This window comes from Marmota flaviventris, chromosome 9 (genome assembly GCF_047511675.1).
Source record: "Marmota flaviventris isolate mMarFla1 chromosome 9, mMarFla1.hap1, whole genome shotgun sequence".
Taxonomy (NCBI): Eukaryota; Metazoa; Chordata; class Mammalia; order Rodentia; family Sciuridae; genus Marmota; species Marmota flaviventris.
The window spans coordinates 17,564,338-17,581,590 of record NC_092506.1 but is presented as its reverse complement, the minus strand read 5'-3'; the positions used below and the strand labels follow the sequence as shown (position 1 = coordinate 17,581,590).

General features: G+C 36.5%; 1 protein-coding gene and 1 pseudogene across 1 annotated transcript; one reads left to right on the top strand and one right to left on the bottom strand.

The window, feature by feature from the left end:
* Window positions 1-4,176: 4,176 nt before the first annotated feature.
* Window positions 4,177-5,071, top strand: LOC114093841 (large ribosomal subunit protein uL18-like; annotated as a pseudogene).
* Window positions 5,072-6,391: 1,320 nt separating this feature from the next.
* LOC114093770 (olfactory receptor 4C11-like) lies at window positions 6,392-7,303 on the bottom strand. Its single transcript, XM_027936671.2, has one exon. The coding sequence runs from the start codon at window positions 7,301-7,303 to the stop codon at window positions 6,392-6,394; it is 912 nt and encodes a 303-aa protein (XP_027792472.2).
* Window positions 7,304-17,253: the final 9,950 nt, after the last annotated feature.

The following is a 17,253-nucleotide window of genomic DNA, read 5'->3' as shown; positions in this document are numbered from 1 at the left end:
AAAGTTACCTGATCATGTTTTGCAAATTTATTTTTCATTTTGAAAAATTTTATCTAGTTAAAAAGCATATGTTTGGTCATTTTACTGGAGAAATTTTAATGCATACGTTGACTTGTGGAGAGTTGGATGTTGATGTCTTTGAATACAAGGCAGGATTAGTGACATGAAATGGAACAATGCTGGAGCTCACAAAGGACCTGGACCAGCCTGGGTTTCCAACCCACCAGGATAGAAAACCTCGTAATTCACAGTGCAGCAGGTGGAGCACTGAGACATGCTTGCCTTAGCTGCAGAAAAAAATAGTTGCCCTAAAATAAATACTGCTCTAGCGCTGCTTAACAGAGCTTAAGAATACTTATAGGAATGAAAAATCTCCAGCAAGCGAACAGGGCAATATTCATCATACCTGAGATCCTAAAAAAACTAACAAGTATGTAAAGAAGCAAGAATATACAATCTAAAAATCAACCAAGCAAACCAAACAATGATGATAAGGATTATAGAACTGGCAAACAGGAACATTAAAGGGCTTGTGATAACTATATTAAATATTTGCTTTTTCCCTGAGGATGTTATGTGGGGATACTGAAAATGCAAAATGCACTGAAGTTGAAATACTAATGATTAAAAATACAACTGAGATGAAAAACGTGCTGGACCACAGAGAGACAATTGGACACTGCAAAGGTTGATCACTGCAGCAGAAAAAAAATGGTGAACATGAAGACAGCAATAGGAACCCTGTAAACTGAAGAACAAAGAGGTTAGAAGAGAAGGCTGTGGGAAAATTTTAAATATTCTAACACACGAGTAGTGGAGTTCTCAAGAATAGGATGAGAGAAGGGATAAAGAATATATTTAAAGAGACAATGGCTACTTGTATTCTTGATAATTGCCATTTTAACTAGAGATGAAATCTCATGTTTATAGCAGCTCAATTCAAAATCGCTAAGCTATGGAACAAACCTAGATGTCCTTCAACAGATGAATGGATAAAGGAAAGATGGTAGATGTACACAATGGAGTATTTCTCAGCCATAAAGAACTTTTGAAAACAACACAGTGAATCCTGCCATCATGGACGTCTACAGAAACAGGTCCAAACTAGAATCAGATGTATTCATGTTCAAAATGGATTATATTGTCCTATGTAACTGAAAAGAACCAATAAATAAAAACTTTGACATAATCTAGGAGAAAGAGAGGGGACACCAAATTACTTAAGATTAAAGTTTTGGTGGATGGGACAGATTCAATATAGACGTTAAGTTGAATGATAGAAGAGTAAAGTTCCATATGTTGCATACTTGAAAACAAAAGGAGAAAGAATGGATAATTTTTTTTACCCCAAATTTGATGACAACTATAATTCTATGTATCCAAGAATCTAACAAATCCCAGCCCCTCCCCCCAAAAGAGACCAATAATGAAAACTACACTAAAAGAGATAGTGAAATAAATTGTTCAAACATGATGATAAAGACAAAATTTGAGAAGTATTAAAAAAGTAAAGACACCATCTGTACCAAGGAAGAAAAATAAGAATTAAGCAGACTTCTTACCATAAAAAACATACATGAGAATACAGTAGAGCAACATGTCTCTCTCTCTCTCTCTCTCTCTCTCTCTCTCACACACACACACACACACACACACACACACACACACTCACACACACACACACAATACTACAGGATCTTATGTGTGGAAATTAAGAGGAAAAAATGTTGAATGTACAAAGATAGAGAATAAAATGTACCAGGAGTGAGATTGTGCCTGGAGGAAATGGGGCCCTGAAGGAGAAAGGATACAAAGTTGCAGAGATGTAAGAAGAACAAGTCCAGAGAACTACTGTGACATGAGGACCAGATTTCATAATATCTCATTATATTCAGGAGTTTTGTAAAGAGAAGAAATTTTAGGTGTTTTGGAAAAAAAGGGGAGGGGTAATTATGTGAAATTATGAATGTAAATTTGCTTGATTATACTAACCATTTTACAATAATTAACAAAGCATCCTGTTGTACATCTCAAATGTGGGAAGTAAATATTTTTTAAAAGTACTAAAAATCATCAACCTAGCAGTAACAGCAAAAATATCTTTCAAAACAAAGGTGAAGTAAAAAGACTTTGCCATATGCAAAGGTCTAGGAATGTATCAATACCAGATTTTGCCATAAAAATATCAACAAGTTACTTTAGTGAGAAGAAAAATCATTCCAGAAGAAAAACAGAATCTACTGGATAGAAAAAAAGACACCAACAGTAAATGGATGTGTAAATATAATAAATAAGCTAAAAAACTGACTTTGTTGTAAATTTTTAGGCCTCATGGGATATGAGAAATATCAGAAATTTATCAAAAAGAAACATCAGAAAAAAAAGGTAGTTGGTTTTAAGGATTAGCATCATACTATAGAATTTTGCTTTGGCAGATCTCTATTGGCTTAAGTAACTACTCTGTTCTCTGAGACTAGAAACTGTCCTTCACAGAGCAAAAACTAATGAGCCTGCTGGGGTCCCAGAGTGTAAGTGACTTTAGCAATCTGCTCCATGAAAACTGACTGGACCAACATTTGGAATGACAGAGAAGATTCAGTAGATTTCTACAAGTTGTAAAAACAGCTAGAAACAAATATTTGGGATAAAACCAAGAACAAATGATATTCAAGTCTATTCCTAGAGCAGCAGCAGCCCCCACCCGTACCTAGATTGCCTCCAAATTTAAGATGTTTTAAAATCCACATGGAAATAGTGAAAAATAGATCATCTGCAGACCTCCTGACCAAAGCCCAACAGTGTTCCGATCTTCCAGAGAAAAACAAGGAGTCAAAGCCTCTCAACCTGGAGGGAAAGGGAAAAGCTGTTTTTAAGAGATGACTCTGTGTGTGTGTGTGTGTGTGTGTGTATTTACATGTGAAAATTGTCACACCTGTGGACACCGAAGCTATTCCAATGTGATGATGAAGGTTCAGGTATAAATCAGCCTTGAGAAAAATTTGATTTCATAAATAGTTACAGGAATAGACACATGCCTCTTAGACCCTGCTGGGTTCTGCAACTCTACCACCTCTATCAACTTGCCATGATGTGATTTGCCCACAGGGTGGTGCAAAAGGCAAACAGTTGGCCTGGTCACTGTCCTTCCAACTAATAAAGCTTTTCTTAACCTAACCACAGAAGATTTCATAGATTTCCCCTTGTCCTCAGAAAACGATAATGGATTGTAGAAAGGTTTCATCAACTTGTGCTTCACTCTTCCAGTGTGCTACTGTGTTGATAAGCTTAATTTTAAAAATAAAAAAAGGAGGAGATAACAAAGGAAAGAAAGGAGAAGAATAACCAAACAGGATTTTTTGAATCCTGAAGTGATCTGTAAACCCCCCACTTGGCTACCTCTTTAGTGATTGTTCTTAATTGGAGACAGTGTAAGTCCCTTGGTAAATCAGAAAGGTTACTTCTTTATTAGGCTCATAGGTTCTTAAATCTTCTACTTTAAACCTTTGTATGAAAACAGTAGAAACTCTAATTCTACAAATTTAACCAGGATCACATAACTGGGTGACTCTTCCCCCATTTATATCCCAAGCAGCTTGTTTCCACAGTTAGGAGCAAGAAGTTTCAATAATTTCACGGAGTTCATGGACTCTCTGAATAAGTTTACTTCATGTGAACGAATCATGTGTGTCATAAGATCTCAGGTTGTACTGCAGATGACCTGAGAATCTTCAAACATGCTTCACTTTTAAATGGCTGTGAAAACTAATCTCTCAGAATTATCTTTATTATTCAGTGAAATCCTTAATACATAGACTTTAGTTGTTGAATAGAATTATACTGTAGAAAATTACCCTCAGAAAAATATGGCAATTATTAATTGGTTTAATTATATTAATTGGCTGAGTACATACATATTGATTGGCATTAAACTATACCAATGATTTGCCTTCAATACTTGTTGACATTATCTATAAGCAACAATTAATCTCCAAATAAATGACTTAGCATGATGAACCAGAGTTTATGCTTGAGTTCTGACATGAGGTAGATCAAATTTTTGTTGATTTATGTTTGCACCATTCTGAGAATTTTTTATTTAATTAAAGATATCAGTCTTTAAGAAATGAAAGCTGGAGGTCTGCATGGAACTGTGGACCTGGGTCTCTGTTTTGCAGGATGGGGCTTGTTAAAGTTGTCAGGAACAAGGGCTACTTTAAGAAATATCAAGTGAAATTTAGAAGAAAAGGAGAGGGCAAAACTGATTTCTATGCTTGAAAACGTTTGTTGATCCAGGACAAGATTAAGTACAACACACACAAATACAGAATGATAATTTGTGTAACTAACAGAGACATCATTTTCCAGATTGTTTATGCCCATATAGAAGGGGATATGATAGCCCAGGCAGCATATGCACATGAATTACTGAAATATGGTGTGAAAGTTGGCCTAACAAATTATGCTGCAGCATATTGAACTGGCCTGCTGCTGGCTGCAGGCTTCTCAATAAGTTTGGCATGGACCAGATCTATGAAGACCAAGTGGAGGTGACTGGAGATGAATATAATGTGGAAAACACTAATGGTCAACTTGGTGCCTTCACCTGCTATTTGGATGCAGGCCTTGATAGAACTACAACTGACAATAAAGTTTTTGGTGCCCAGAAGGGAGCTGTGGGTGGGGGCTTGTCTATCCCTCATAGTACCAAATGATTCCCTGGTTACAATTCTGAAAGGCAGAAGTTCAATGCCGAAGTACATCGGAAGTGCATCATGGGTCAGAACTTTGCAGATTATATGTGTTATCTAATAGAAGAAGATGAATATGCTTATAAGAAACAATCCTCTCAGTATATAAAGAACAATGTTACCCCCAGCATGATGGTGGAGATGTATAAGAAAGCTCATTCTGCTATATGAGAGAATCCAGTCTATGAGAAGAAGCCCAAGAGAAGTTTAAAAGAAGAAGTGGAACTGTCCTAAAATGTCCCTTGCCCAAAATAAAGATTACATTTGTAGTGCAAAAGAAGGCAAGCTTCCTCAGAGCTCAGGAATAGGCTGCTGAGAGCTAAACCAAACAAGTTTTTTTTTTCCTTTATTTTTTTCAGATAAAGATAATAAACTTATTTAACAACACCCCCCCCCAAAAAAAAAAATACAAGAAGAAAAACAATGCAATTTGGACATCTCCCAAGGTATGGCTAAGGGGAGATGTAATGAGGACTTTCAGTAAGGTCACCATTCCAGTAGGGTCACTTGGAGGGGCAGAGCATTTTGAAGATAGCCACTGGCTGTTTGAAGAGCAGAAAAGACATCACTGATGATCCTAAGAAATGGACATGTTCCTCCTACATCAAGGATTCTACAATTAGAAAAGTTAGAGATAATCTTGAAGAAGCTTATGAAAAGGTCCCAAAGGGAAGAAAAATATAAATCTTTCAATATCTGCCAGTTTCAGAGACAGTATGCCAGTTTGTTAAGATACAAAGTCAAGTAGGATTTTTCTTCCTTGTCCCCCAGACTGTGCTGTCTGATTTTCTGCTTTAGGCTCCCTGGTTTCAGCTGAAGGTGAAGAGTGGAGGGATTTTTGACAGTTTGGTTAATGTCATGCACTGGGGATTTTACTTTTTGGCCTTGCCTCACATTGAGGGTAAATTGGGTTCTGTGTTATACAACAGTGAGAAGAAAAAAGTAAGGAGAAAGTTTTGTGAGTTTTCATTCAGGCAGATTAAAAAAAAAAAAATCTGTCCACTGTAGTGAGTTTGAAAAAGCAAGAAGAGACAAGAATCAAATTTTTATTTCCATTATGCCTTGCTTACATAAGATCCAATTACACTTTAAACTCCATAGAACGAAATTCCAATGCTTTTAAAAAAATCATAAGCCAGAAAATAAGGAGAATTGTGAGTACTCATCTGAAGTGAGTGTAAACAAATGTGTCACTTGTGAATAGATCTGACAGCTTTGATGATATCCTTTTTGAATGCTGATACTTACTCTCCCTCTTCTGTAAACAAGTATTTGTAATTGTTGGTACAGTGTTGTGACATTTTTGTGTTTGGTGGATGGAGCTCATGCACATAACAAAGTACATAATGTTTTCTTCTATTAACCTGTATCAATTCCAGGTATTACTTGGTGCCAGTGTAAGTAAACTCATAAGTTCAGGTACTGATACTCAAGTGTCTGTGAAATTATGAAGTGGGGAGTGGTTAGCATAATTTCTATGTATAGATAGAATTATTTTCAAAGGAAAATAGTGGTGTTAAACATTCCCCATAAAACTAAAATCCAAAGTTAGGAAACACTAGACCATCTTTTCAGGCCATGCAACAAAAACTAAACTGAGAGGATGTATGCATTACAATACACATAATATTAATCAATTTAAGTCATACTTTGCTACACCATATTTTTTTCATGGCATTTTTCACTTCTGCATTCCTTAGTGTATAGATCAAAGGATTCAGTAAAGGTGTTCCAATTGTATAAAATGCAGCCACCATCTTGTCCACTGGAAATGTGGTTGGTGGACGAGTGTATATAAATATACATGGACCAAAAAATATGACCACAACAATAAAGTGGGAGGTGCATGTGGAAAGAGCTTTGCGCCTTCCTTCTGCACTGTGGTTTCTCAGAGAGTATAGGATGACAATATAGGAGATAAGTAAGACTGTGAAACTCACCATGCATATGGCCCCACTATTAAACACTATGAGTAGATTGATGACATATGTGTCCATGCAGGCAAGTTTCAACAAAGGTTGCATATCACAGAAATAGTGATCAATCACATTGGGGCCACAGAAGGGCAATCTCAAAGCCAGAGAAATCTGTGCTGAAGAATGCATGCAAGATCCCACCCAGGCCAGAATCACTAATGCATGACAGACCCGCTGGCTCATGATGGTTGAGTATCGCAGGGGCTTACAAATGGCCACATAGCGATCAAAGGCCATGAGGATGAGCACAAATATCTCCATGCAGCCAAAGAAATGGGCTGCAAAAACTTGAGTCATGCACTCATTGTAGGAAATGGTCTTCTTCTGAGAAAGGGCATCCACAATCATTCTGGGAGCTGTGGTTGTAGAGAAGCAAGCATCTGCAAAAGATAGGTAGAAGAGGAAATAGTACATGGGACTCCCAAGGGTCTGGCTTGTTTTAATGGTCACCACAATGAGAAAGTTCCCCAACAGGGTCATGAGGTAAAGAATCAAGAAGATCCCAAATATTGCCTTCTGCTTGCCAGGGTCTTGTGTCAGGCCAAATAAAATGAATTCAGTTACGCTGCCGTTTTGCATCACCCTGTCAGTGCAGCATGTAGTTGACAAATGTTTAATCTACAGAAGAAAGAAATTACATCTTGAGGAGACTGTGGTCTTACTTCTGAATTCTTAGTTCTGTTTAATATTGTGCTATCTGCAACGGCCTATGTCTCTTTGTAAGCTGATGCCCAGATCTCTGTAACATTTATCTGTTGACTCAGAAACCCACTGGATTGAACCAAAGCTTTTGGTTTTGTGGAATAAAAATGTATATATATCCTTCAAATATTTTATTCTTACCTAGATTGACAATTGCAGAACTTATTCTTTCCTTGGGTAAGTCACTTAAATTCTTAGAAACCTATTTCTTGTGCATCAAAATGAATTGTAAGCAGTTGCTCTATGATTTCTGAGCTTTCAGAAGAATAGTGCTATGCCTACATATCTGCACACATAATCACATATATATATATATACATATATATATATATGTGCATTAATACACTATATATATATATATATATATATATATATATATAGTGTATTAATGCACTTTATCTCTATATTGTGACATTTGAAAAAAAATCAACAACACTATTCCAATACAACTAGGCATTAATATTGTTGGAAAATCCCACTTGATAAGAATGCTCTCAGTTTAGTTCACTCATTTTGCTGTCTGTGATCTCTCACTCTATACGTATAGTTTATATGATTGAAATAATATCATGCCATTGTATATTATTATTTTGACTTATAATTGTTTAGTAACCCATCTTGATTTATTTTTCATAGATTAATTGCTAATTTAAATGTGGGATAGCATATCAATCTTTACATGTATTTGATCATTTGCTCATTGAGATATTTATGACATATCCAAGTTTTACTCTCATAATGATTCTACAATTAAGTTTAGAATGATTTCCCAAGTGCAATATTATTACTCAAATTTAAGAGGTTACCAATGTTATTAACAACTATTCAAAATTATTTTCAATATTTTGTGCGCCATTATTAACTGTATAATTGTTATAGAATAATTCATGATCATGATGTTACATACATAACGTAAGAGAAAAATTAAGACTGCTCTTTAGATTATTTGAGTCTGCTTTTCTAATCTCTAGAAATAATCACCCTTATTTCCTATAAGTAAATCCTGAAGTACTATAGACATTGTTGTATATGTTTATCTCTCTATTTTTTTCTCATGTACAAGTATGACCACTATATCAGTCTTGATAATTTTTCTAGAAAAATTGAGGCATTTGCAAAAGAAAAGTTGTGATGTTAGTTTATTATTATGCCAAAATTGTCTCTTAAGATATAAATTATATGATGTTTATAAAATTGAATCTTATCATATTCACATATTATCAACCATGGTTACATTTTTTGTAGATTTTTTTCCTGAAAATACTGCCCTTATCATATACCATTTTTGGGGAGTCAAATCTCTTTAGCAAACTTGGTATTTTAGTAGGATGCATATTAATCTCCCCAAATCATCACTATATTTTTAGATGAAAAACAAGGTTTGGCTTTTCTTCTATGTATATTTCTTTTTTTCTGTGACTTTGCTTCCTTTTTATTCAATCTGTCGATTTTTTCAATCTTAATTATTCCAGTGTTTAAAATCATTTTTAAAATAATATTTATTTTCTACTATGATTTCATAATTCTATTTTGCTTCAAATACTGAAAAATTATCAGAAAAAAAATGGTCACTTTTTAAACAACTTATCTGAGCTTTAAGACAAATATGGATAGTTTTGGGTGACTGTATGTGATTGATTTTTAAAACAGTACAAACCATCTTTAGAGAATATGAAATCCTTTAGAATGGATTCATTAGTGTAGAATTTAAAATTATGGAAGAACATAATCTGTAACTTTCATTGAAGAAAATCAAATTCCCAACCTGATTATCTGAGATGAAACCATTGAAAACCAGACTTAGATGTGTTTTAGTTTGGTGGCCTGGCTTGATCTGAATCCACACTGCCTAATTCGAAGCCCCAGCCACTGCCCAACAGTGATGTGACACACTTAGAAAATCCCTTGATATAGACATGTAAAACATACATAATAAGATAATCCACCTTTTAGCATTGCTTACATAGCTTCTGCCACTATACAGGAGATGTGCTATGGACCATGTTCCATTGGAGTAGTCTCATTATGACCATTACTCCTGGTTTTCCAGGATATATTGCCCAATGTTCATAAGCAATCCCAACTTTTCATTTACTCACAATACAGCTGTACAACAGTTTAAAAACATGAATTTGTTGGGGTTGGAGTTGTGGCTCAGCAGTAGAGCACTCACCTAACACCTGCAAGGCCCTGGGTTCTATCCTCAGCACCACATAAAAATAAAGGAAATAAAGGTATTGTGTTCAACTATAACTAAAAATTAAATATTTTAAAAAACCATGAAGTTCTTTTGTTGAGTGTCTGAAATTATGCTTATATAAGGGATCATATCTGTTTTATCACTGTGGTCAGAAGGTAAGAATGACTGTTCCAAATATCATAAAATGAATAAAAGTACTTCATATTTTTAATGTACCTGGCCTTGGATGAGAGAGAGAAAATAAAATCAGGCTTTAGTTGTAAAAAGAGTTTGGATCCAAAGATACAAAAATCAGAGGAGAGAGAACATTTAGGATGAGAGAAATGAAGCCACATTTTAATGGAAATGAGAAGGAAAATGCTTCCTATAGCAAATAGATCAATGTAGACTTTCTAGTTAGTCTGACTCCAAATACATCACAGAAAAGTTTGGAAAAGTAACTTTTCCCCCAGCAAAGTACCCTGAAAGCCAGATTGTAATGTTTGGACATCTTTTCATTGGCAAAGTATAAAACTTGGAGCCATAAAATATGTAAGATCAGATTTTTGTAAGATGAATTCATCACTTAAGAATAAAAATTATTCCAAGTAATTTACCTGGATTCAACCATTAGTTGTTATTGCTAAAGTTTGTACAATTGCGACATAGAGCTCATCTGTCCTAAAGTCTCTACCTCCTTCAAGATGCTACAGGTCCACTGAAGACATCTGGTTTTCTATTCCCTGCATTTAGAAACTCAGGGCAAAATACAAGTTTATTTACCATGGTCCCCATAATCTAAAGAGAGCCCGAAGGCATTTCAAATACAACATGCCAGAGGCTTAAGATTTTTTGATTGCTTTCCTAGAGGCAGATCAGAGGTGCCCACTTTCAACCATTGCCTGTGAAGAATAACAACATTAAACATCCTCTTCAGCTTTAACAGAACAATTTTTATGCTTCCAAAACATAAAACATAATTCCTTTTGTACAATATTTAGCACTCATTAAATTCTAAATAAAATGGTTCACTTAATTTAGTGGAATAAAAATAATATCAAGCTTTGGGTAACATAAAAGTTTCCATTGCAAGAATTATTATATTCTAGAATTTTAGTCCTAGACTACATGCATGTCAATATTATCAATGGCCAATTCTAGAATCATTTAAGTAGATCTTCCAGGAATTCATTGAGATCCTATTCTATGTCTCTAAATGGGATGAAGGACCCAAATTTGGTATTCCTTCCTCTCCTCATTTCACCCATCTCTTTCTCTTTTAGCTTCCTTTCTATTACTTGGAAAGAAAGAGTGGGCAGTTTAGAAATACAGTGATTGATAAATACAAATAAAAGCATTACTATAGTTTCCAATGCAATGGTTGATACACTCACCTTGGCTTTCAATACCCTTTCCCAGTGCTCCCATCTTATTGTCCTCCCAGTGTTCTGCTCATCCAAGATCCAGGCACACCTGACACTTTCTGACCTTCATGTATAAACCTAAATAGCCTCATTCCCTGAATATTCCATACCTTACAGTCAGATGACATTTCCTCTGCTCTAACCTCCATTCTCCATTCCCATCTGTGTGTGTGTGTGTGTGTGTGTGTGTGTGTGTGTGTGTGTCTGTGTTAATTGAGATGTATATTTCCTAAATATACACTTTGGTATCTTTTAACCTCAATATCCTTTGTTCATTTTATCTGATATCTTGTAAGATGAGTTACCTCATTGTGCTGTGTGTACTTTGGTCTATGCTAGAGATAGAATTGAGCAAAATTTTCAGGCAGAGAAAATCCAGGACCAGAATCCAAGATTTGTGCTCCGTGGAATCTGTCCTTAATACTGTATTGCCATTTCCGTGCAAAGTATCATACTTCAACCATACAGGTGGAGCCAAAATAAACCCCCAAAACCATACACAGGAAATGAAGGAAACCACCCATATACTCTGAATATGTCCTTTCCAATGGACTCAATCTTCAGAAATCAGCATTTTGAAAGTGCATTTGAAAAACAATAGTGAGGAAGGGATAGAAAGTTAAGCAAAGGCTATGAAGAGTCAATCCAAATGGGGAAAAAGGTGCTGTGAACAATAATTAAAGAAAGAGTTTTCAGAGGATGCAATAGGGGAAATCCTATATGCAAGGATAAGCAAAGAAGCATGGTAAAGATAAAGAATATTTTCTCCTAGGATTTCACTGAAGAGTCTTGCTTCCCTCTCCTCCTCTCATCACACTATTTTACACCTCACTCCCTCTAAAAGAATGCATTAATAAAGGGAGACGATAAGTAAAATAGCCAACACTAGTATCCTCTCCATCAGGACACTTAGTGCCATTAGCATCAATGCAAACTGACTGCATATGATTTGTGTACAAACCTATCCTTATCCTGATGTCAGACTCTGCAAATGAAGTAGTTCACAAGTATTGGGTAATACACCATTGCTCCCTTCACTGTGTCCCCTTTTTAGATTGCAACTGAGCTTGAGACACTATTTAATCTGGAAATATTGGATCTTTTCTTCATTGGAGAAAATATGTCCCTGGAATTTTTCTCTTCTTAGGAAACAGAACCAGAAAACAGCAACTGCCCTAAAACCTGGACCCAATGGGAGGCAAGAAAACTTCAGTCTCTCAAAATTCCCTCCCCAAGCTCCTATAGTCCCTGTCCCATACCTTTCCTCTGGAAGTCACCCTGCACCAGTGCAGATCCCAGATTCTTCACCTTTTGTTTAGGCCCAGAATCAGCAACTGCTCCCAAGGGTAAAAGAACTCACTTGTTTTCTGTTGCAGAATTAAACTCACTTTATTGAAAGTGTTGTCTCTCTAGAGCCCTTCCCTTCAGTTCTGCTTTATTTAGCAGGTTGCCAGTACCCCATACAGGTGATTTACCCATTGTGTGTAGATTTTCCAGTTGTTCACAACTCAGCCACAAGTTATTTCTCTATCAATTGCAAAAGCTCAATCATATATTATTAACAATTTAACAAGTACTTGTCAACCATTTACTGTGTGCCAGGCACTATTTTAGGGACTGGGAATTTAATAGTAAAGATTAAAAAAGAAAAGAAGAAAGAAAGAAAGAAAGAAAGAAATCCCTATATTTTTTATAATTTTTATTCTGTTTTCTACATAATAAACACAATAAATAAATTGTGTAACATGATGGTATATGGTGATGTGTTATGTAAATACATAACAAAATAATTGAAATAAATAATAAAATAGGAGAAACAGGAGACACAAAATGGATGAATTTGCATTTTTTTTTTTTTTGGTACCAGGGATTGAACTCAGGAGCACTCAACCATGAGCCATATTCCCAAACTTTTTTTGTATTTTATTTAGAGACAGGGTCTCACTGAGTTGCTTATTGCCTCATTGTTGTTGAGGCTCGTTTAAAACTTGCAATCCTCCTGCCTCAGCCTCCCTAGCCACTGGAATTTCAGGTGTGTGCCACCACACCTGGATAATTTGCATTTATTTAAGATAAAATATTCATAATTAGGGAAACACATTTGTTTGACCAACCAAAAGAAGGAAGCAAACTATGTAGACATCTGTAGGGGGAATAACTGAGACAGAAAATGACCATTCAAGGTCACTCAGGCAGAAACATAAAAAGTTGGCAGTGGCAGCAACAATGACTTGTGTGTTGTGATGAGCTTAAAGAATGCAGTTAGAGGCACTAGTACAAAGGAGCAGAAAATGGCTGAGATGTGGTTGAAAATTAATGGGTATGGAATCTGATGGTTATGTAAAGGTCTTGGTTATGACTCTGGAAGTAAGGAGCTGAGATAGGTCAAAGGACAATATTCTTGAAAGGAACATGATCAATTGGTCAACTTAGGAGCCAATACATGGGAAGGATCTTCTCTGTGATATTAAAATCGCCATGATACATAGCAGGTTCATGTTGAGCGATGGTGAGCAGAGACCAGCACCTTCAAGGTGCAATGGCCCTAGAAGCACTTGATGATTTTTCTAAGGGAGAGTGGAGTTTGGGATAATCAGAGTAAGATGAAAAAGTAACTAGAGAAGAGGTGTGAGCTAGAAGTGGTGATTAAAAGCACTCACAAAGTCTCACCTCTAAGATGTTGGCATGAGACCTGTGGAGAGAAAACATCCCTCACTTAAGGAGAGACAGAAGGCCAGGAGAACCAGGGAGGCGAGAAAGCAAATGTTCACAAAGAGATTGAAAAGTTAGGGGATTCTGTCCATTGCTGACCTGAGATCTAGGAGTTGTAATGAAAGAGGCTCTCAAGGAATGAGAGCTATTATTTTAAAAGGAGGAATCTGTAGTTCTGTAGGAGACTTAAAACATGAATTTAATATATTCTCCTAAAAATGATAGTTTATTCTCTCTTGTTGGAGAAATATTAATGTAATTTCTTCAAATCCTGGGAACTCATAAAATGTGTGGACTTGCTATTAGGCTTTTACAAAAAGCATAATCCACTAGAATGTTAACCATGAATATGGGATTTTTTTCAATGCTTCTTAGAATAACACTTAAAAATAATGAGTCAACCAAATTGAATTTGATTTTTGAACAGAAATGTTTATTGGATGCTCCTGGTGCCAGGTGCCTATGAAAGACTGTCCACTGAAATAAAATTTTCCCCTTTGGAGTAACAGAATAGTATCAGCATTCATGGCCACCAAAGGAGAGTCTACATTCACCAGCCATGCTTTACACTTAGGGGTAGCTCTGTGGCTGAGGTTTTGTCAATTGGACATAAGCAGAAGAGATACGTGTAACTTCCAGGCTGAAATCTAAAGTGTTAGACTTGTGTTCTTGGATTTATCTCCCCTTCTGGACAGATGGTGTCACAAATGCAGTGCTCTGTGGCAGTGCTTCTTAATCTGCAACATATACTTGAAACACTTCATGTTACACTCAAATACTTCATCAGTTCAAGGCTGAAGCTTGGGATTCTACATTTTTAATGAGCTCCCAGGAAATGTTAGTGGTTCCAGCTATGATCACATTTTGAACATGAAGGTACAGCTTCACAGGTGATCAAGCAACAGACTGAGAGATAGCTGGATCTGTAAATTAAAAAGAGGAAATGTGCCACAGTCTGGCTGGGCGAAAATGCCGCAGTCTGGCTGGGCACAAAATCACGAACCACCACACAGCTTGTAGATTCAAACAGCAACTCTTTATTCCCGAACTCACACCAGCCGTCTACAAACACGTTCTGGGGAAATCCACGTTCTCTGCCCAAATCCACATCCACTGGGCTTCTGTCTCCCCAAAAATACTGTCTGAATCCGGTGAGAACTCAAGGGGAACTCAGGCAGCAGGATACACCCTATTCCCAGCAGGAATAATCTTAAACCTGGAACGCCCTAAACCCGATTATCCTAAACCGGGAACACCCTAATCCGGATCCGCCTTGGTCCTTGAGCAAGGACACCTAACTGCAATGTCACTGCAAAATGTCATATTTCCACGAGTCCTTCCACTAAGCAACATGGGGTACGCTGGCAAGGAAATTGTCATACCTACTTGGCTAATGGCTCCCAGCAGAAATGCTCTGCCAAGTTGGATTATATCTATGGGACTATTACATAAAAAGAATAATTTCCTATTTAAAAATATTTTAGTTATAGATAGACACATTATCTTTATTTTTATTTATTTATGTTTATGTGGTGCTGAGGATTGAACCCAAGGCCTCATGCATGTGAGGCAAGTGCTCTACCACTGAACTACAACACCAGCCCAACTTCTTATTTTTTAAAGCATAATATCATTGTATGTCTCTTTGATAGAAGTTTATCCTTACTCTAAGTATTTATGGAACTCAAAAATATACATGAGGGATTTTTCCTCTTTATATAATAACTCTACTCCTGAGAGGGTTCCTGGATTACTGATATGGTCTTTTGCATGCAGAGATGGCATTCCTTCTGTGACATTTTAAATTACTTTTCCCTTAAGAACATGGATTTGTATTAACCATGAGAATTCAAAATGTTAGAGTTTAAAACTCTTCAAAAAGGATATATGGAAAGAAAAGTTAAGGCAATATAAGACATTGCTTAATCTTCAGAATTCAGAGATTCATTCTTGTTGCACTACTATAAAGTAACTCTGGCCTTCAGAATTGGGCAGCAAAAATCAGATCTTTTATTTTTTTATTTTATTTTGTTTTTAATTTTTTATTGTTGGCTGTTCAAAACATTACATAGTTCTTGATATATCATATTTCACAATTTGATTCAAGTGGGTTATGAGCTCCCATTTTTACCCCATATACAGATTGCAGAATCACATCAGTTACACATCCATTGATTTACATATTGCCATACTAGTGTCTGTTGTATTCTGCTGCCTTTCCTATCCTCTACTATCCCCCCTCCCCTCCCCTCCCCTCCTCTCTTCTCTCTCTGCCCCCTCTACCGACATTCGTTTGTCCCCCGTGTATTATTTTTCCCCTTCCCCTCACTTCCTCTTGTATGTACTTTTGTATAACTCTGAGGGTCTCCTTCCATTTCCATGCATTTTCCCTTCTCTCTCCCTTTCCCTCCCACCTCTCATCCCTGTTTAATGTTAATCTTCTTCTCATGCTCTTCGACCCTACTCTGTTCTTAGTTACTCTCCTTATATCAAAGAAGACATTTGGCATTTGTTTTTTAGGGATTGGCTAGCTTCACTTAGCATAATCTGCTCTAATGCCATCCATTTCCCTGTAAATTCTATGATTTTGTCATTTTTTAATGCAGAGTAATACTCCATTGTGTATAAATGCCACATTTTTTTTATCCATTCATCCATTAAAGGGCATCTAGGTTGGTTCCACAGTCTAGCTATTGTGAATTGTGCTGCTATGAACATCGATGTAGCAGTGTCCCTGTAGCATGCTCTTTTTAGGTCTTTAGGGAATAGACCGAGAAGGGGAATAGCTGGGTCAAATGGTGGCTCCATTCCCAGCTTTCCAAGAAATCTCCATACTGCTTTCCAAATTGGCTGCACCAATTTGCAGTCCCACCAGCAATGTACAAGTGTACCCTTTTCCCCACATCCTCGCCAGCACTTGTTGTTGTTTGACTTCATAATGGCTGCCAATCTAACTGGAGTGAGATGGTATCTTAGGGTGGTTTTGATTTGCATTTTTCTGACTGCTAGAGATGGTGAGCATTTTTTCATGTACTTGTTGATTGATTGTATGTCCTCCTCTGAGAAGTGTCTGTTCAGGTCCTTGGCCCATTTGTTGATTGGGTTGTTTGTTCTCCTATTGTCTAATTTTTGGAGTTCTTTGTATACTCTGGATATTAGGGCTCTATCTGAAGTGTGAGGAGTAAAGATTTGTTCCCAGGATGTAGGCTCTCTATTTACCTCTCTTATTGTATCTTTTGCTGAGAAAAAACTTTTTAGTTTGAGTAAGTCCCATTTGTTGATTCTAGTTATTAACTTTTGTGCTATGGGTGTCCTATTGAGGAATTTGGAGCCCGACCCCACAGTATGTAGATCGTAGACAACTTTTTCTTCTATCAGACGGCGTGTCTCTGATTTGATATCAAGCTCCTTGATCCATTTTGAATTCACTTTTGTGCATGGCGAGAGAAAGGGATTCAGTTTCATTTTGTTGCATATGGATTTCCAGTTTTCCCAGCACCATTTGTTGAAGA